Genomic DNA, 19,181 nt, shown 5'->3' with positions numbered 1-19,181 from the left:
TCCCCGGCCGTCCCAGCTCGCCTCAAGCGCCTCGCGGGACGGCCCCGCCAAGCGCGAGCTGCAACCCGAGGGGGCGGGGCTTGTCAGAGTCTGGACCAATCCTAAGCCCAGTAGGCGGGAGAACGCTTGGCTTTCCCGCCCCCGTTCCGCCCCACACGCCTCTTGGAGGAAATCCCCGCCCAAGCCTCAGCCCAAGCCCGAGAAGGGCGGCACCTGCCAGAGCGTTGACCAGTCCTAAGCCGAGTTAGCGGAAGTTTGGCCCGCCCAATTCGCTCCGCCCCTAGATTCCCCCGGTGATTCTCGGCTGGAGAGAGCGCCCGGGGCGGTGCCACTGAGCACCAGCCAATCGCGAGCGGGCAGACTCGGGTCCGCAGCTTGGAATCTGTTTTCCTCTGAGCCCGCACACCTAAAACTAGGCTTTCGAACTCGGTGCTCTTGCTGCATAATCAGATAACTCTGTTAAGTGTTGGCCAATGCTTGGAAGTTGATCAATTTGCCAAATATTTCTTGTTCGCAGAGTTGGCCTAGGCTGTCAATGCTGTACTTAAAACCTAGGGCAGCTCAGGCCTGTCATCCTAGCTACTCAGGAGGCTGAGATCTGAGGATCGCGGGTTCAAAGCCAGCACACCCCCCCCCCGCCCGGCCCCGCCCCGGCCCCAGGCAGAAAAAGTCTCCGTGAGACTATCTCCAACTACTCAGAAGAAGCCAGAAGTGGTGCCGTGGTTCCAGTGGTACAGCGCTAGCCTTGAACACAAAGAGGCTCAGGACAGCAGCCTCCCCTCCCCAAGGCACTGAGTTCAAACCCCAAGAACAAATACACACATACACACACACACACACACACACACACACACACACACACACATATACATGCATGCATGCATGCATAAAATCTAGGGGCCAAAGTGAAATAGGCTAACCTGATGATTTTGCAGTTTGAAGCAAGGATCTTTGAGTGTGGAGGATTGTGGAGTGTGTAAACACACGCTCCAGTAATGTGTGTGTATAAACACTCTCCCAAATAATGGAATCTCTCAAGTATCCTAAAAGGTCCTAGCCACCCTGGCTGTGTTTACAGCAGTATCAAGCCCTGCTCTAAGGCTCTGAGAAAACAGGGGTTAACAAAGTCCCTGCCTAGATGGAAATTAGATCTATGCAGAGGGGAAAGGAGACATCCCTAAAAATGTAACTTTGCTAAATGGTGCTATGAGTAATGGAAAATAAAAATCAGAGAAAAGTTATATAGTAATGATCTCCATGTATGTAGGGAAAGTTGAACTTCAGGAAAGCCCTCACTGATAGGGTGGCATGTGAATTGACGTCAAGAAAGTGAAGTAATGGGGCTGGGATGTGGCTTGCCTAGTATGCATGAAGCCCTGGGCTTGATTCCTCAGTACCACATAAACAGAAAAAGCTGCAAGTGGTAGAATGCTAGCCTTGAGCAAAAAGAAGCTCAGCGACAGGGCTCAAGCTCCAGGAGTGGCAAAAAAATTAAAAAAAAAGTGAAGTAATAAAGGTACTCAGGGGCTGGGAAGGTGGCTCAGTGGTAAAGCGCTTGCCTTGCATGCATGAGGCCCTGGGTTTGATTCCTCAGCACCACATAAGCAAAAAGAAAAAAGCTGGAAGTGGTGCTGTGGCTCAAGTGGTAGAGCGCCAGCCTTGAGCTGAAGAGCTGAGGGACAGCGCCCAGACCCAGAGTTCACGCCCCACGACCAGACCCCCCCACACATACAAAAAAAAAAGGATGTCCCTTTAGGCTACTTTTAAGACACTGATTAAAAATTCAAGTGTTTATCTTACAAAACTGAAAAGAGTGAAGAGGGAATGGGTGGGTAGGGGGAGGGATGGGTGAAACATGACCTAGATGCATTGTATTCATAAACTACTTTGTTAAATGGCAACTCCTGTGTATAACTACTTAAAGATAAATAAATAAATCATCCATAAAAAAGACAAGAAAAATATCTCCTGGGCAATGGTTAATTTACTTTTTAATTATCATAACTAAGTTAGATCACCATTACTGAAGAGCAGAATATAAAGATATAGAAAAAACAAAATGAATCTAAATCTTGGTATTCCAATATTTCCATCAGCAAATTCTATAAATATCTATGTCACAGTTAACTAGAAATTGACCTTGTATGACTATATACAATTCAGCAAAAATAAAGTGGTTAATCACTTGGTATCAATACTTTGAGCATGAACTTTAGAAGTACAAGATACTATAAAGCCATGTTTATGAAGATGATTTTCTTCAGCTAGTACTTTGGGGATACTCAAGGAAACTTCCTTTTGTTTTTCTCGCCACTTGAGTATATTTTCTGCAAGTTCTTCTGTCTCATTCACCAAAATGTCCATCTTGGCTAATGCCTGGCTCTGTAACATTAGAAAGAAAAAGAAGAGAGAAATCTTATTTATCATTATTTCATTATCATATCACAAATGGTGAATTGAAACCCTTTTCTACAACTACTTAAACATAATAAAAATATAGAGTTTGAACTCTTGTTTCTGCCAGGAGCTAGTAGCTCACACTTACAATCCTAGCTACTCAGGAGGCTGAGATCTGAGGATCAAGGTTCTAAGCCAGCCCTAAACCAGACTGGGTAGGAAAGGCCATGAGATTCAATGGTAGAACACTAGCCTTTAGCAAAAGAATCTCAGGGATAGCGCCCAGGCGCTGAGTTCAAACCCCACGACTGACAAAAAAAAAAAAAAAAAAAAAGCCCACTTCTGATTAATTAGCCATAGTATTAACCATTAAAAAGCTAAATGAGCCACATGGCTCATGTCTGTAATCCTAGCGGCTTAGGAGGCTGAGATCTGAGGAATGTAGTTCAAAGTCAACCCAAGCAGGAAAGTCTGTGAGACTTTTATCTCTAATTAGCCAACAGAAAACCAGAAGTGGTGCTGTGGCCCAAAATGGTAGAGCATTAGCTTTGAGAAGAGTCTCAGGGATAGCATCCCAGGCTCTGAGTTCAAGCCCCATGACCAGAAAAAAAATGTTAAGCGAAAGCTAAGTATTGTGATACATGCCTGTAAAGGCTAACACTCCAGAGATGAAGACAGGAGGATTATGAGTTTAATTCTATTTTGGGTTACACAGTGAGACCTTGTCTCAAAAAAAACCCCCAAGGACTGGAGTTACATAGCTCAGTGGTAGACTTCTTTCTTAGGCGTTGGGTGTGATCCCCAGCACCCTCCACCTCCACACACACATTAAAGTTAAGCAAGGAGACTACATCTGAGAGTCTAGCTTCAAGAGAACTAAAGATACCTAGATCAACACTCACCATTTTCTTTAGATTTGTATCTAAATGAGGAATATTTCTAATTATTTCAAGATGGGTTTCCAGTTTCTCAATAAAAGTCACAGCCAATTCCAGCAAACATACCATGTGTCTGAAAAGAAGATAAAATTTTGCTTTAGTTATGATTCCTTTCTTTTCTAACTTTAATTAGGATTTTTTTTGGGGGGGGGGGGCAGTCCTGGGGCTTGAATCAGGGCCTGGGCACAGTCCTTGAGCTTCTTTTGCTCAAGGCTAGAGCTCTATCACTTAAGCCACAGCACCACTTCTGCTTTCTCTGTTTATGTGATACTGAGGAATCAACCCTGGGCTTCAAGCACGGTAGGCAAGCACTCTACCATTAAGCCACATTCCCAGCCCTGGATTCTTATTTTTTATTTTCCTTTCCTGTCCAGGCTGTCTTCAAACTGAGATCCTTGAATCTCAGCCTCCTGAGTAGCTAGGATTACAGGCTCATGTGGGAATCATTATAGGACTCTTAATTGGAAATAAATGAATTATAATCAACCAAATGAGTCAGTAGGTTTATTGCATTCATGGAAATAATCAGTGATAAAGATTGTTCTCTGTGGGGTGGGAAGGTGGCTCAGTGGTAGAGCGCTTGCCTTGCATGCCTGAGGCCCTGGGTTTGATTCCTCAGCACCACAGACGCACAAAGAAAAAAGCCGGAAGTGGCATTGTGGCTCAAGTGGTACAGTGCTCGCCTTGAGCTGTAGAGCTGAGGGACAGCGCCCAGGCCCAGAGTTCAGGCCCCATGACTGGATCCCCCCGCGCCCCCCCCCAAAAAAAAAAAAAAGAAAGAAAAGAGTCTCATGGAGTCTCTCTTTTTTTTTTTTTTTTTGTCGGTCGTGGGGGCTTGAACTCTGGGCCTGGGCGCTTGAACTCTGGGCCTGGGCGCTGTCCCTCAGCTCTTCAGCTCAAGGCGAGCACTCTACAACTTGAGCTACAGCGCCACTTCTGGTTTTCTGGTGGTTTATTGGAGATAAGAGTCTCACGGTCTCTCCTGCCCAGGCTGGCTTTGAACTGCGATCCTCAGATCTCAGCCTCCTGAGTACCTAGGATTACAGGCATGAGCCACCAGGACCCAGCTTGGAGTCTCTTTTTCTACTTGTCTCTATATTAACATGCTACACCAAAATAAATCCTTGTTAAAATTAAAAATCAAAAGCAGCCAGGCATCAGTGGCTTACATGGCTTACACCTGTAATCCTAGATATTCAGGAGGCTGAGATATGAGGAATGCAGTTTGAAGCCAGCCCAGGCAGGAAAGTCTGTGAGATTAGCTCCAATTAAATCACAGAAAATGGCAGAAGAGTCATATAACTTAACCCCTCTGTATAGCATCTTTACAATAAAATAAAATGAAAAAAAAAGAAGGCAGAAGTGGCACAGTGGCTCAAGTGGTAGAGTGCTAGCTCTGAGAAAATGGAGCTCAGTGACAGTGACCAGGCCCAGAGTTCAAGCCTCAAGATTGGCAAAAAAAAAAATTAAACTATATTTAAAATTTTTAAATAAATAAAAAACAAAATCTATTCCTGACACTTTATGATACTGTTGGGGGCTAGGAAGGTGGCTTAGTGGTAGAGTGCTTGCCTAGCATGCATGAAGCCCTGGGTTCCATTCCTCAGCACCACATACACAGAAAAAGCCAGAAGTGGTGCTGAGGCTCAAGTGTAAAGCACTAGTCTTGAGCAAAAGACAGTGCCCATGCCCAGAGTTCAATCCTTAGGACTGGTCAAAAAAAGAGAGGTACTGTTGGCCCACACCCATAATCCTTGCTACCAAAGAGGCTGAGATCCAGTGCAATCGTTCAAATTCAGCCTGGGAAGAAAAGTCTAAGAGACTCCATCTCCAAAAAGCAGGGGTTGGAGGCATAACTCTAAGTGGTAGAGCCCAGCTGCACAAGCCAAGCTAGAGCCCTGAGTTTAAGCCCTGATACCACAAAAACAAAAGATACTGATTCGTTACCAAGGCAGCTAATGAAGCAGCGGTAGAAAACGCAATCATATGCCCAATGCTTCCTTCATTATTATTATTATTATTTTGCTGGTCATGGGCCTTGAACTCAGGGCCTGGGCACTGTCCCTGAGCCTCTCTACGCATGGCTAGAGCTCTACCACTTCAGCCACAGCACCACTTCCAGCCTTTTCAGTTTATATGGTACTGAGGAATTGAACCCAGGGCTTTCTGCATGCTAAGCAAGCACTTTTCCACTAAGCCACATCCCCAGCCTTCCTTTCATTATTTTTAATAATAATCTACACTTTAATAGTTGCAATGCTCCTTGGAGAAACAGCAATACAAACCATTTCCATCCTTTGGACTAGGAAATTAAGGCAAAATTTAAATTATTTGTACAAGACTTTGAGGCAAATAAGCCACAGAGATGAGACCAGAACCCTGGTTTTTTTCCTGCCTTAATCAAAACTGTTCTCATCTGTCCATATTAAACACTTTCAACACAATTTTTATATAGAGGCAATATCAATTTAATAATAAATTTACAAAAAAGTGTACACCTACGTACCTTGCTACATGTTATGTATCTACTTTTTTTTCACTAAAACTGCAATTTATAACTCCTCTATAACTGTAATGATTTTTTTTTTTTTGTCGGTCGTGGGGCTTGAACTTTGGGCTTGGGCGCTGTCCCTCAGCTCTTCAGCTCAAGGAGAGCACTCTGCTGCTTGAGCCAGAGCACCACTTCCAGTTTTCTAGTGGTTAATTGGAGATAAGAGTTTCACGGACTTTTCTGCCCAGGTTGGCTTTGAACCGTGATCCTCAGATCTCAGCCTCCTCAGTAGCTAGGATTACAGGTGTGAGCCACCAGTGCCCGACAAACTATAATGATTTTATTTTATTTATTTATTTATTTTTTGGGTCCGGTCGTGGGGCCTGAACTCTGGGCATGGCGCTGTCCCTCAGCTCTTCAGCTCAAGGCTAGCGCTCTACCACTTGAGCCACAGCGCCATTTCCGGCTTTTTTTTTCTTTTTGCTTATGTGGTGCTGAGGAATCAAACCCAGGGCCTCAGGCATGCAAGGCAAGCGCTCTACCACTGAGCCACCTTCCCAGCCCCACTATAATGATTTTAATGTAAAGGATTTTCTTTCCCCTTTAATGTATTGACATTAATACTGTAAACAAATACAACCAATAATAAATACATTCCTTCATGAATCATGTTACAAAACAACTACTAGTCTAAACCAAAACTACCCTCAGAAAATGCATTTCTACTTCTCCATCTAACCTGTGATAAACAGCTTCCAGAGGTAAGTTTTCCTGGCACATGGGCTTCAGCAGTCTTTGCCTCAGGGACCTCTTCTCTTTTAGCACAGCTTCTAAATGGCTATTCATGCTTTGCAGAGTCTGACACTTTTGAGCTACAGTCAACAACAGAAATTAAAGTCACTAATTTCTTCTTTGATTTGGCAATACCAACATCAAAAATGAATCACAGGCTGGGAAGGTGGCTCAGTGGTAGAGCGCCTGCCTTGCATGCATGAGGCCCTGGGTTCAATTCCTCAGCACCACATAAGAAAAAAGAAAAAAGCCAGAAGTGGCGCTGTGGCTCAAGTGGTTGAGCTGAAGAGCTGAGGGACAGCGCCCAGGCCCAGAGTTCAGGCCCCACGACCGGACCCCCCCCCAAAAAAAAAAGTTAATCTCAAGCCAAGTATGGTGGCACAAGTTGTCATTTCAGCACTTGGAGTCTGAGGCAGAAGATCACTTGAGGTCAGGAGTTTAAAACCAGCCTGGGCAACAGAACTAAGACTCTACCTTAAAAAAAAGTAAATAAAAATAAAACTCCATAATTTCTCTTCTAAATAGCTCCTCTTGGCCAGATGTAATAATAATATTCATTTTCAACTACTTTCTCTTTCCTGCTGACAATCAAATCAGTGATTATAGCCAGAGCCACATTCTTCACATAAAGTTTCTTCTATCTGACAGCTAACATTATTTATTGTCCTATCCTATTACTTACTTTTCCTATCCTCCTCTTAACATTATTTACTAGGAACATTAAAAAACATAATCTTGCCAGGTGCTGGTAGCTTAAGAGCTGATCACAGTCCAAAATCCACCTGGGAAAGAAAGTCCAGGAGAATTTTATCTCCAATTAACCACCAAAAAGCCAGAAGTGGAGCTGTGGCTCAAGTGGTGGAGTGCTAGTCTTGAGCAAAAAAAGCTCAGGGACAGTCCCAGGTCTGAAGGGGCGAGAGGGAGGAGGGAAGGGAGCCTTTCCTTATACTCTCTATCCCCCCCTATTTATGCAATTAGACTGACAGCAAAGGCATGTTCATTCCCACCACAAGGGACCAAAGACCAGACTGATTATCAGCCATGACTTCAGAGACTGGAATGTACTACCAAAAACTAACTGGAACTGAAAAGATCATACAAAAGGTGTTCCAATACATATTACTTTCCTTTCACTTAGGTGGAGCTTAGGTACCTTCCAACATTGGCTTCTACTTGAATTCTGCTCAGGGTATCTCAGAGGTACAGGCATGTATGCTTCTGGTAAGCTTGACAGAATGTGCATACCAACCTAAATATAAATAGCCAGGTAACACAGCATCCTAAATTCCTCAAGATTGAGGAATGTGTGAGACAAAGAGCGAATTGTAATGGGTCTGTGGGAATTAGGATTCCTGCAGGAAATTCCATGGTGGAAGTTAAAGTGGTCCCCCATTGGAAGGTGGAATAAAGTCTTTAGGAGATCCATGGTAAGAAGTACTTAACATAGTCTTGGGATTCTGGTTAGTACTTAGTTCTCTTGGAAGGGTTGTCTTAAAAGAATAATCCTGACCCCTGAATCTTTTTTTTTTTTTTTGGTCGGTCGTGGGGCTTGAACTCTGGGCCTGCGTGCTGTCCCTGAGCTCTTCAGCTCAAGGCGAGCAGTCTACCACTTGAGCTACAGCACCACTTCCGGTTTTCTAGTGGTTTTTTTAGAGATAAGAGTCTCACGGACTTTCCTGCCCGGGGTGGCTTTGAACCGCGATCCTCAGATCTCAGCCTTCTGAGTAGCTAGGATTACAGGCATGAGGCATGAGGCCCGGCTCCCTGAATCTCTCTTGCCATCGGATCATTACTTCTTGACAAATGTTCTACCATTGTGATGGCATGGACCACAAAGTCCTCACTATAGCCAAAAGTCAATGCCGTGTGTGTCCTGAGATCTATCAAACTGTGCACTAAACAAAGTTTTCTACTGTTTACTTTAGCCAATATCATATGCTGCGTTATAGCAACAGAAAGCAGACTACAGGAGCTAATTTAGTTTTTTGTTTTGTTTTGTTTTTGTGTCCAGTCATGGGGCCTGAACTCTGGGCCTGGGCACTGTCCCTCAGCTCTTCAGCTCAAGGCTAGCGCTCTACCACTTGAGTCACAGCGCCACTTCTGGCTTTTTTTCTTTTTGCTTATGTGGTGCTGAGGAATCGAACCCAGGGCCTCATGCATGCAAGGCAAGCGCTCTACCACTGAGCCACTTTCCCAGCCCCGGAGCTAATTTAGAACATTGTCTATGCTATCTGCACTAGTGAAGTTAAACAGAAGACTTTGGTTAGTTATGGGACCTAACTCAGAAAAATTATGGCACATCAAAATCTTATTGCCTGGCGCTTATTTATAATAATCCAAGAAGTTGTATTTCCAAGCTTACCCACTTAAATAAATCACTTACTCAAATAGAAAGGATGAATAACGTCTGCTGACTCTTTTTCTAGTTCCAGAAGCTCAATTTCCAGCCTTTTCTACAGTAGAAACAAAACTAACATTAGCTCTACCTGGAAAGTATCCTGCAGTTAAAGGCTTAAATATTGATAAAATGGACAGTCTTTAAACTTTAATTAATTAATTAAGTCAGTCCTGGGGCTTGAACTAAGGGTCTGGGCAGTGTCCCTGAGCTTCTTTTGCTCAAGTCTAGCACTCTACCACTTGAGCCACAGTGCCACTTCTGGCTTTTTCTGTTTATGTGGTATTAAGGAAACGAACCCAGGGTTTTATGCATGCTAGGAAAACACTCTACCACTCAGCCACATTCCCAGCCCCCAAAAAACATGTTATAAGATATCATTCCTGAAGTGGAAAGCAGAAGGATGATTTGTGCAATGGCCTGGGTTATTTATTGAAATTTTCATTCTATTATTCCTGTTCTCCTATAGATCCCTTGTAGAGTTATCCTTACAACAATTCACTACTACTTGAAACTACTACAATAAACCTCTATCCAGCTACATGTTAGACACTAACAAGGGAATTATGTTTAAATCAATGTTTTAGTTTTATTTTGGTGCTGGAATTAAAGCCAGGTCCCTGCATATAATAAGCACTTGCACTTCTGCTGAACTATATATACACCCCAGCCTAAGATTTTTAAATATTTTTTATTGTAAAAATACTGTACAGAGGGGTTACAGTTAACATGAGTAAGGTAATAAATACATTTTCTATTGAGCATTGTTACCTTCTCCTTTGTTTTTCCCCTACCATTCCTTTCCTTCCCACCTCCCCAACTCCTCTCTCCCTCCCCCACCCAAGTTGTAAAGTTGGTTTTCAACAGTGTCTTGTACTTCTCATTGTTACAATGGGTCAACCTGTAAGATTTTTTTTTTCTCTGTAGAAGTAAAAAGAAAGGGCTGGGAAGGTGGCTCAGTGGTAGAGTGCTTGCCTTGCATGCATGAGGCCCTGGGTTTGATTCCCCAGCACCACATAAGCAAAAAGAAAAAAGCCGGGAGTGGCGCTGTGGCTCAAGTGGTAGAGTGCTAGCCTTGAGCTGAAGAGCTGACAGCGCCCAGGCCCAGAGTTCAGGCCCCACGACCGGACCCAAAAATTAAAAATTAAAAAATAAAAGAAGTAAAAAGAAAACAAATCAACATAACTTACCTGGTAGATTTCAGCTTGAATATTATTGATCTGCTGTAATCTGGAGAAATTCTCAAAGCAAGGAGCTGTTTTCTTGGACATATTTAACATTTCCTATTGGTAAACAAACAGAGAAAACAGCAGTATATCAAAAAAGTTTCTGTGAACACTGGGATAGTATGGCCAGGGTTTTAAAGGACTTTACACTCAACAATGCCCACAAACATGAAGAACAGAGCAAAACAGTAGCTATGCATATATAATGTTTTTAGAATCTTTCACTGTTACAAATCTCTTGCTCTAGTATTTTAAAAAGAAGTAACAAGAAAGCCAGATACTGGTGGCTCATACCTATAATCCTAGCTACTCAGGAGGCTGAGATTTGAGGATCCCAGTTCAAAGCCAGCCCATGCAGAAAAGTCTGTGAGAATCTTGTCTCCAATAAATTACCCAGAAAAGACTAGAAGTGGCACTGTGGCTCAAGTGGTAGAGTGCTAGCCTTGAGCACAAAGAGGCTCAGGAACAGTTCCCAGGACCACAGTTCAAGCCCCGGGATTGGCAAAAAAAAAAAAAGAAAGAAAGAAAAAAGAAAAAAGAATCATTTTGTACTATTTCCTAAAGTACAATGCACAAAAGGTTTGTATTACTGATAACTTATGGGAGGACTTTTGAAGGCTGAGGTTGTGAAAGAATTACCTCTGTCCTTCCAAATGACCTAGAAGTTTCTCTGACCTTCCTGGAGCTAAAATGCAACACTTCTCCCTCCTGTGGAATTATTTACTTGATTAATCAGATGATATAAATTACATATGAATCAATCACTCTGTCTTTGTTCATATTTACTGTCTTGTATAAATGAATGTTTGTGTTTTCTATAAAAGCTACTCCTTTTAAAATTTCTCATCCTTCGCCAGTGGCTCACGGCTGTAATCCTAGATACTCAGGAGGCTGAGATCTGAGGATCATAGTTCAAAGCCAGCCTGGGCAGAAAAGTCTGTGAGACTCTCATCTCCAATAAACCACTGGAAAACTGGAAGTGGCGCTGTGGCTCAAGCGGTAGAGCACTCGCCTTGGGCTGAAGAGCTGAGGGACAGCGCCCAAGCCCAGAGTTCAAGCCCCATGACTGACAAAAAAAAAAAAAAAAAAAAAATCTCATCCTTGGGCTGTGAATGTGGCCTAGAGGTAGTGTGCTGGCCTAGCATGCATGAAGCCCTGGGTTCGATTCCTCAGTAACACATAAACAGAAAAAGCCAGAAGTGGCACTGTGGTTCAAGTGGTACAGTGCTAGTCTGAGCCCAGAGAGGCTTAGGGACAGATGTCCAGGCCCTGAGTTCAAGCCCCAAGACTGGCCAAAAATAAATAATATAAAACAAAAATTTCTCATCCTTAATGATCTGAGTTACACTGGTATTTTATGTTGCAGGTTGTTTCAAAATATAAATATAACCTTCTTCATCCCTTGGTTTCATCCTCTTGACTCTGCTTATTAGGTTTTAGTTTCTTAATTTATAGAAGCCAGAAGTAGAACTGTGGCGTAAGCCTTGAGCAAAACAGCTCAGGGACAGCTCCCAAGCTCTGAGTTCAAACCCCAAGATCAGCATAAAAAAAAAAAAGCCTTGCTGTGGCTGGGTGCCAGAGGTTTATGATGATCAAAGTGCAAAGCCAGCCCAGACAGAAATGTTCACTAGACCCTTACCTCCAAAATAACCAGCAAAACACAAAATAACTAGCAAAAAAATCAGAAGGAGTTGTAGGCATGGCTAAAGTGGCAGATTGTCAGCTGATGAAACAAACCAACCTACCAAGCAAGAGGTCCTCAGCATAGTGTTGATACTAAATGCCTTAAGGTATTAGAAGTCTCTAACGACTTTTATACAAATATAAAATTATACGTTTTTATAAATCGTTAATTTTGGCAGATGAGTTTACCTTTTAAACTTTTCTGTTTTCTCTTTATATCAAAATTCCTTCCCCACCCTAAAACTGTCACCTCTGCAGCTAATCTTTTTTCTCTCCTCACAATTAACGTGTCTCTATTTACGTTCCAGTCTTCTGCATCTTTTTCCGCTAGTATCCTTTCTTCTTCTTTTTTACCTTTAATTGATGCTCTTAGAGAGAGCAAGGGAAGAGTTGATGTTGTCCAAATGGCAATGTACTCTTTACATGATTTAGGTTAACTGTAACCCCTCTGTACATCACCATTATAATAACAATAATCTTTTTTAAAAAATACTCTAAGCAGGGGCTGGAGGCTTAGTCCAGTGGAAGAGCACTTGCTTGGCAAGTGCAAGTTCGATCCTCATCTCTGGCTCAGTGGTAGAGTGCTTGCCTTGCATGCATGAGGCCCTGGGTTCGATTCCTCAGCACCACATAAGCAGAAAAAAGCCGGAAGTGGCGCTGTGGCTCAAGTGGTAGAGCACTAGCCTTGAGCTGAAGAGCTGAGGGACAGAGGCCCAGGCCCCGAGTTCAAACCCCACGACGGACCGAAAAATAAACACTCAAATCTAGCCGAAAGGCCATCCCCTCAGATCCTCGCTTTCAAAGGAACCTTCGTCAGAAAGGTTCCGGTAGCTGCCCGCCAGCGGCTCCGTGCCCTCGGCCCCAGCCCAGCGGCCCGGCCCGGCCCCCCACCCCTCCCACGGCCCCCACCACCACCTCACAGCCCAATTCTGTCGCCACCGGAGGCGCCCCGTTGACGACGCCATCGCCGCCCTCACCCGCACCTCAGTGACCATCCCTGAAGTCACCAACTGGTTCAGCAGCAGGCCAGCTGCGTTGGACGCGCTGGCCGGGTCCCACGGGTTGGGAACCGCCATGACGGTTGGAACGAACCTAACGGGATGGCGGCGGGAGTTGTGAAGCGAAGGCGGGGCCGGGGAGAACGCGCGGCGCCGCTCGATGACGTCACAGGGCGTGCCCGCCCTGGCGGAAGCCCGGGCAGCGCATCCCAGGCGAGCGCGGGTTCCCGGGGGTCTCCTGTCTGCAGCCGAGCCCGTAGACGGCGAGTTCTTCCCCCTCCCCGCGCCGCCACCCTCCCGCACCCCCCGCCTCCACCCCGCCCCGCCCCGGCTCCTGCACAGGCGCCTGGCTCACTGTACGGCTGCACAGCACAACACAAACCGAAGCATCAGGACTTGGTAGTCCTGCCCGTTCTTTGCTGGTCACTCTTGGGCTGCCCCCACCCTCCGCCTCCCTACACCCCCGGGATCCTGGGATCGGAAGGAGGTGACAGCTGACCCGGCGCCCGTGTGGCCTGGACCCGAGTGCCTGGAACCCGGAACGGTGACAGTCACACTTCCTTCCCGCAGGGACCTGAGCCGCAGCGCCAGGATGGGAAACAGTGCCCTCCGCGCTCACGTAGAAACGGCGCAGAAAACTGGTGTGTTTCAGCTGAAGGATCGCGGGCTGACTGAGGTGAGTCTGGGTAGGGGGGAGATGGGGTGACGAAGGTCCATCGGTGAGGGATTCTCCACGCTGGTCAACTCCCTCTCTCCAGTTCCCCTCAGAGTTGCAGAAGCTGAGCAGCAACCTTAGGACCATCGACTTGTCCAACAACAAGATCGACAGCCTCCCGCCCGTGCTGATAGGGAAGTTCACTCTACTCAAGAGCCTCTCCCTGAACAACAACAAACTGAGTATGGCTTCCCCCCCCCCCCTTTTTCTTTCTTTTTGGCTGCCTCGGTATTGTTGGCTCCTCGTGATCAGCAGTTAGGAAGGGTTAGTGTTCTCTTATAAGCTCATTTTCGTTGTTATAAAACAGTTCAGAGGACGCAAAGATGCAGAGTATGAGAGTCCTTGAAGCTTTCTACCCCTGAAGGGGTCCATCCTCGTAGACTGACTACGTACTATAAGGATTACTGCTGGGTGAATTTGGACTTGAAAGGCCTTTGGAATATGATGTAAAACGAAGTTTTCTTTGGAAGGATTGAATAAGAGCCTTCCCGAAATTGTCCCATTGTGCCATTACACACACAAAAAAGAGCCCATTAGACATCTAAATAAGTGCTCTCCAGTATTTTGTTGGTACTCTCGCCTTTGAATAGTAACTGTACTGGTAAATGCAAAACATAAAACCGGTATGTTTTAATAATTATACATATATTAACAAGGGATTAATGCAGGTTGCCAGAAAGTTTATAAACTTTACTAAAGATATTTTTACAGCTTTGATTTATATTTTTTAATGTTTTCTTTGCTAGCTGTTCTGCCCGATGAGTTATGCAATCTGAAAAAACTAGAGACGTTAAGCCTGAACAACAATCACTTGAGAGAGCTGCCATCTACCTTTGGACAGCTCTCTGCCCTCAAGACCCTGAGTATCTCTGGGAACCAACTGGGAGCACTACCACCCCAACTTTGTAGCCTGCGGCACCTGGATGTAGTGGATCTCTCTAAAAACCAAATTCGGAGTATACCTGACACAGTGGGAGAGCTGCAGGCCATTGAACTCAACCTCAACCAGAACCAGGTCTTAAGCTTAGGGCTTTTTCGAAAACTAGCATTTATTTCAATTTATAATTGTTTTATAACCTCTTAACTGTAGTCATGCAGTGTCAGAGAAGATAAGAAATGTATATTCTATAAGTGAATTTCAATGCCCAAAGTGCCATGGAATTAATTTGGGTATGTTTGTAGTGTAGACTGTTTGGGAAAGAGTGGGATGAGTAACAAACAGGGTGAGATAATCTCAAAAATTATTTACTAAAAGCTCCACAAATCTTAAAGTTCTTCAGATCATGTCAACATGCCCCTATACATGTAGTGAGTCTTGCCAGGGATCTAGTATGGGAATAAGAAATGCATAGATTCTGAGAGTCAGGTATCAGAGGTTGTCTTGATCTTTGTTAAACTTACATCCTGCTTTTGCCAAAACAACAACAACAAAAACAGCACATTTAAGTGATAGGCTTTCTGGTACTAGTCAATTTTATTGTTGGACAGCTTTATGTTTTCTTTTCCCCATTATTCTGGAAGCTTATCAGGCCCAGGGAACTTGGTTTGCATCATCACTGGACTTCATACTTAATTTTCTTATTTAGTAAACCTAGGATGAAATCTAAGCATATGCATTTCTAGAGAGTTCTTGGTTTGGTTTGAAGGTGTGGCTCAGATGGTAGAGAACCAGCCAATGAGCAAAAGCAAGCATGTGATAGTGAGTTTGAGTCCCAATCTTGGTTGGGGGGAGGGGAGGAGGGAGACTGGGAGAGGGAGAGGAGAGACAGACAGACAGAGGGCAGAGAGAGAGAGAGAGAGAGAGAGAGAGAGATTGATTTCCTTCCTAGATGGTCTAGGATGATCAGTCTATAAAACTAGGTGATTTGGGGCTTGGTGCATAGCTCAGTGATAGAGCACTTGCCTAGCCATGCATGAAATGAAGCCCAGTTCCCAGCATGGGGAGAGGGGAGACTTCTCATCAGGGACTGAGAGACTTGGAGCATTTAATCAGCAAAGGTGAATGAGTCAGTTACTTAGTATTGGCGTAAGCAAACAGTGCTATTAGGAATAGACATGCTGAGTTGATTGTAGTGAAGTTATCTAGGAGAAAATGTTTTGCTGAAAGTTGGAGATAGAAAAGTGGAAGAGATGAGTAGAAGGAAATCTAGGTATAGATTTTGAGGTCATAATGACTTACGAACAAAAATGAATAAGATTGCTAAGAGAAAAGATTAAATAATGAAGTGATTAAGGACTGTTTTTTTGTTTTTTGGGTTTTTTTTGGGTCCGGTCGTGGGGCCTGAACTCTGGGCCTGGGCGCTGTCCCTCAGCTCTTCAGCTCAAGGCTAGCACTCTACCACTTGAGCCACAGTGCCACTTCCAGCTTTTTTCTTATGCGGTGCTGAGGAATCGAACCCAGGGCCTCAAGCATGCAAGGCAAGTGCTCTACCACTGAGCCACCTTCCCAGCCCTTAAGGACTGTTTTTGAAAAATACCCATAAAGAAGGGAAGCTAAGCTGGGCGCTGGTGGCTCATGCCTATAATCCTAGCTACTCAGGAGGCTGAGATCTGAGGATTGTGGTTCAAAACCAGCCTGGGCAGGAAAATCTGTGAGACTCTTATCTCCAATAAACCACTCAGAAAACCAGAAATGGTGCTGTGGCTCAAGGTAGAGTGCTAGCCTTGAGTTGAAGAGCTGAGGGACAGTGCCCAGGCCCTGAGTTCAAGGCCCATAATGGACAAAAACAAAAAAGGGAAGCTATAGGTCAGAAAGAAAAGATAGGAATAGAAACTTAAGTGCTTAATACAGGAAAAGGTTTCAAGGAAGGGACAAGTTAAGATGAAATGCAATAGGGAATGAGAACCATGGCAGTAAAGTGGTTTGTATTCATGAATACTGCAAAAGGTTGGCAGCAAATGTATCAAAATGTTTATAGTGATGATTTCTGGGTGGTAGCTTACAACTTTTTTTCCTCTAAACAGTATCAAAGTTTCTCTAATGAACATACAGCCCTTTTGTCAGAATTATTTGTTTCCAAAAAGCCAATGCTGACCTTCAAAAAAAAAAAAAGCATCTTATTTTTAAAAGTGGAGGAGGAGTAACAGAAGGTATGTAACAGAGGCTTCTGCAGAGAGTAGGCAGTGAGAAAATGGAGGTGGGAAAGAACTAGGACGACCAAGTCAAGATTCTTTTTGTTGTTTTAATCTAGTAAAATGCATTCTAAGGCTTATGCTTTTTCCCATTATCGTGCTCACTATTGTCTCTGCAGATCTCTCAGATCTCAATAAAGATATCTTGCTGCCCTCGCCTTAAAGTTCTTCGACTGGAAGAGAACTGTCTTGAGCTCAGCATGCTTCCACAGAGCATTCTCAGTGATTCCCAGATCTGTCTGCTTGCTGTGGAAGGGAATCTTTTTGAAATAAAGAAGCTTCGAGAACTGGAAGGTTATGATAAGGTATGTATTGCCATGCCCCTGCATTTCTAGGTATTCTTCAAGAGGTAACTCACATGTGTACATTTGCTCTTTCTCATTCGAAGAGGGCTCTAAAAACTGGCCACCTGGTCTTGTGTGAAGATGGTTTTCTCTATAGAAAGCTCTTTTAAGGCATCTGTTGTGTGTGTGTGTGTGTGTGTGTGTGTGTGTGTGTGTGTGTGTGTGTGTGTGTGTGTGTGTGTGTGTGTGTGTGTGTGTGTGTGTGTGTGTGTGTGTGTGTGGTGTCAGTTCTGTGGCTTGAACTCAGAGCCTGGGTGCAGTCCCTTAGCTTTTTCATTCAAGGGTAGCAAGGGTGGTGCTTCATTTGAGCCGCAGCTTCACTTCTGACATTTTGGTGATTAGTTGGAGATGAGTCTCATATGGACTTCCTACCCAGGCTAGCTTCAAACCTGATCTCTGATTTCAGTCTCCTGAGTAGCTATGATTACAAGACATGTGCCACTGATGTCTTGGCTATAAAACATCCTTTTTTTTTTTTTTTTTTCTTGGTCAGTTGTGGGGCTTGAACTCTGGGCCTGGGTGCTGTCCCTCAGCTCTTCAGCTCAAGGCGAGCGCTCTACCACTTGAGCTACAGCGCCACTTCCGGTTTTCTGGTGGTTTATTGGAGATAGGAGTCTCACGGTCTCTCCTGCCCGGGCTGGCTTTGAACCGCGATCCTCAGATCTCAGCCTCCTGAGTAGCTAGGATTACAGGCGTGAGCCACCAGCGCCCGGCTATAAAACATCCTTTGAATATGTTTCTTATTAAATTAAAAAAAATTACATGCTTTAAATTTGCCTCTAAAATTAGCAAGCTTTTGTACACAATGGACCAAATCCAAAAGCAAAAAACAGAAAAACAAAAACCTAAGTAACAAATAGCCTGACTTCAATTATGTCAAAATACCCCTTATGTTTTTCTTTCGTGATTTTTAGTACATGGAGAGGTTCACAGCCACCAAGAAGAAGTTTGCATGATGTTCTCCGGGACCATGGGGACCTTACAAGATGTTGACTTGGAACCTCTGTTGGATTCTGGCTGAGCCAAAGGCTCAGGCCATTGTCAAGGAGATCTGCAGAAAGGAGATGACACTCCAGGAAATTACATTTCACTCAATGACCTTTCTTCCTTTTCAGGGCTATTATCTCAAGTAAGGAGACAGAGTCTTCCATGTTGAGTCATGAATAGGGCAATGGACAATAATGATCTTCAACACCCATCATTAGCTTGGCTTTAAGAAATCAGTCGCTAGTTGCTATTTATACAGCGAGGGGGTGCTGCCTGGTAACAGAATAGCTCCACACCACAGCTTGGAATTACGTTTCGTTTCAATGTGTGGGCTTCCATAAAGTTAGTGCCATTCCGTCTCTGTGTTACCACGTCCTAATTTTATGAAAACTTGTTATGGTTAATCCAAGAACTTAGGATTTTATCCCAGTCTGTCTGTTCAGCCGGCAGTTTATACTTAGAATTTAGACTGTACATAAATATATGGTGATTTTTTTTTTTCCTATACTGGGGCTTAAAAGTAAGGCCTCACACTTGCTAGGCAAGTGCTGTGATCTTGATCAAAGTGTGCTTTGTTGGAGAAGCACTAACACAAAAGGTATTTCCCAAGGCTGCAGTAGCAAATTCTCTATTGCAGGTGCCTTACTGGTAGAAGACTCTGGAGAGCTAAAACTGTATATGCAACCCTTGTAAGATTTTAATAATCAAGATGTTCCTGAAGTTTTGTTAAAAAAATCATGTCTTATTTCTGGTAATCTCTTCGCCCTTTTTGTATTTATAACTCTACTAATCAAATTACCTTTAAGAAATCATTGCTGCAATATTTTAGAACAACCCATGTTAATCAGGTTTATTCTCTAAATGAGAAAAACACTAAATAAACAATTTATAACTAACTTTGATGGGAAGCAAGGTTAATAGTCCTTTAAAGAAAGCACTCAACTTTAACTTGTAAACTGTCCTTTGTTCTTTGAAAGTAAACTGATTGGGAAGGAAAGTCTCATGTTCTTGTTTAGGACTGCTGAGTAATGAAATGCCTTCATGTGACTGATAATAACCCTTCTGTGGTTAGGAAGCTATAAA

At 43.9% G+C, this 19,181-nt stretch overlaps 2 protein-coding genes across 8 annotated transcripts; one reads left to right on the top strand and one right to left on the bottom strand.

Annotated features, from left to right (window-relative positions):
* Positions 1–1,974: 1,974 nt before the first annotated feature.
* Positions 1,975–12,998, bottom strand: Haus2 (HAUS augmin like complex subunit 2). Of its 4 annotated transcripts, none has more exons than XM_070005905.1 (6): positions 12,900–12,998; positions 10,204–10,296; positions 9,002–9,071; positions 6,566–6,698; positions 3,300–3,408; positions 1,975–2,382 (listed from the first exon to the last, which is right to left on the bottom strand). In XM_070005905.1, the coding sequence occupies exons 1-6, from the start codon at positions 12,996–12,998 to the stop codon at positions 2,182–2,184; spliced, it is 705 nt and encodes a 234-aa protein (XP_069862006.1). In that variant the 3' UTR covers positions 1,975–2,181. The 4 variants fall into 4 exon arrangements, with proteins under 4 accessions (XP_069862006.1, XP_069862007.1, XP_069862009.1 ...); XM_070005906.1 differs by having other exon boundaries at positions 12,906–12,998; XM_070005908.1 differs by lacking the exons at positions 6,566–6,698; positions 9,002–9,071; positions 12,900–12,998 and having other exon boundaries at positions 10,204–10,285.
* On the top strand, positions 12,963–19,181 carry Lrrc57 (leucine rich repeat containing 57). 4 transcript variants are annotated; one of them, XM_070005901.1, is made up of 6 exons: positions 12,963–13,133; positions 13,491–13,596; positions 13,679–13,817; positions 14,382–14,650; positions 16,887–17,072; positions 18,026–19,181. In XM_070005901.1, exons 1-6 carry the CDS (start codon positions 13,081–13,083, stop codon positions 18,065–18,067), a joined length of 795 nt encoding a protein of 264 aa, XP_069862002.1. In that variant the 5' UTR covers positions 12,963–13,080; the 3' UTR covers positions 18,068–19,181. The 4 variants fall into 4 exon arrangements, with proteins under 4 accessions (XP_069862002.1, XP_069862001.1, XP_069862003.1 ...); XM_070005900.1 differs by having other exon boundaries at positions 13,023–13,183; XM_070005902.1 differs by lacking the exon at positions 12,963–13,133 and adding an exon at positions 13,220–13,407.

The sequence above is a fragment of the Dipodomys merriami genome, unplaced genomic scaffold, assembly GCF_024711535.1.
Source record: "Dipodomys merriami isolate MVZ:Mamm:240054 unplaced genomic scaffold, mDipMer1.0.p SCAF_69, whole genome shotgun sequence".
NCBI classification, from domain to species: Eukaryota; Metazoa; Chordata; class Mammalia; order Rodentia; family Heteromyidae; genus Dipodomys; species Dipodomys merriami.
Note: the sequence above shows the minus strand (reverse complement) of the source record. Positions and strands in the feature narration are given on the sequence as shown.

Excerpts from the sequence above, each read along its gene's own strand:
- Haus2 (XM_070005905.1), bottom strand. The coding sequence starts at position 12,998 with ATGGCGGTTCCCAACCCGTGGGACCCGGCCAGCGCGTCCAACGCAGCT. Across the intron at positions 10,297-12,899 it reads GGATGGTCACTGAGGTGCGG|GAAATGTTAAATATGTCCAA; the intron begins GTGAGGGCGGCG and ends GTTTACCAATAG. Across the intron at positions 9,072-10,203 it reads TTCAAGCTGAAATCTACCAG|AAAAGGCTGGAAATTGAGCT; the intron begins GTAAGTTATGTT and ends TTTCTACTGTAG.
- Lrrc57 (XM_070005900.1), top strand. The coding sequence starts at position 13,023 with ATGGCGGCGGGAGTTGTGAAGCGAAGGCGGGGCCGGGGAGAACGCGCG. Across the intron at positions 13,184-13,490 it reads TGCAGCCGAGCCCGTAGACG|GGACCTGAGCCGCAGCGCCA; the intron begins GCGAGTTCTTCC and ends TCCTTCCCGCAG. Across the intron at positions 14,651-16,886 it reads TCAACCTCAACCAGAACCAG|ATCTCTCAGATCTCAATAAA; the intron begins GTCTTAAGCTTA and ends TTGTCTCTGCAG.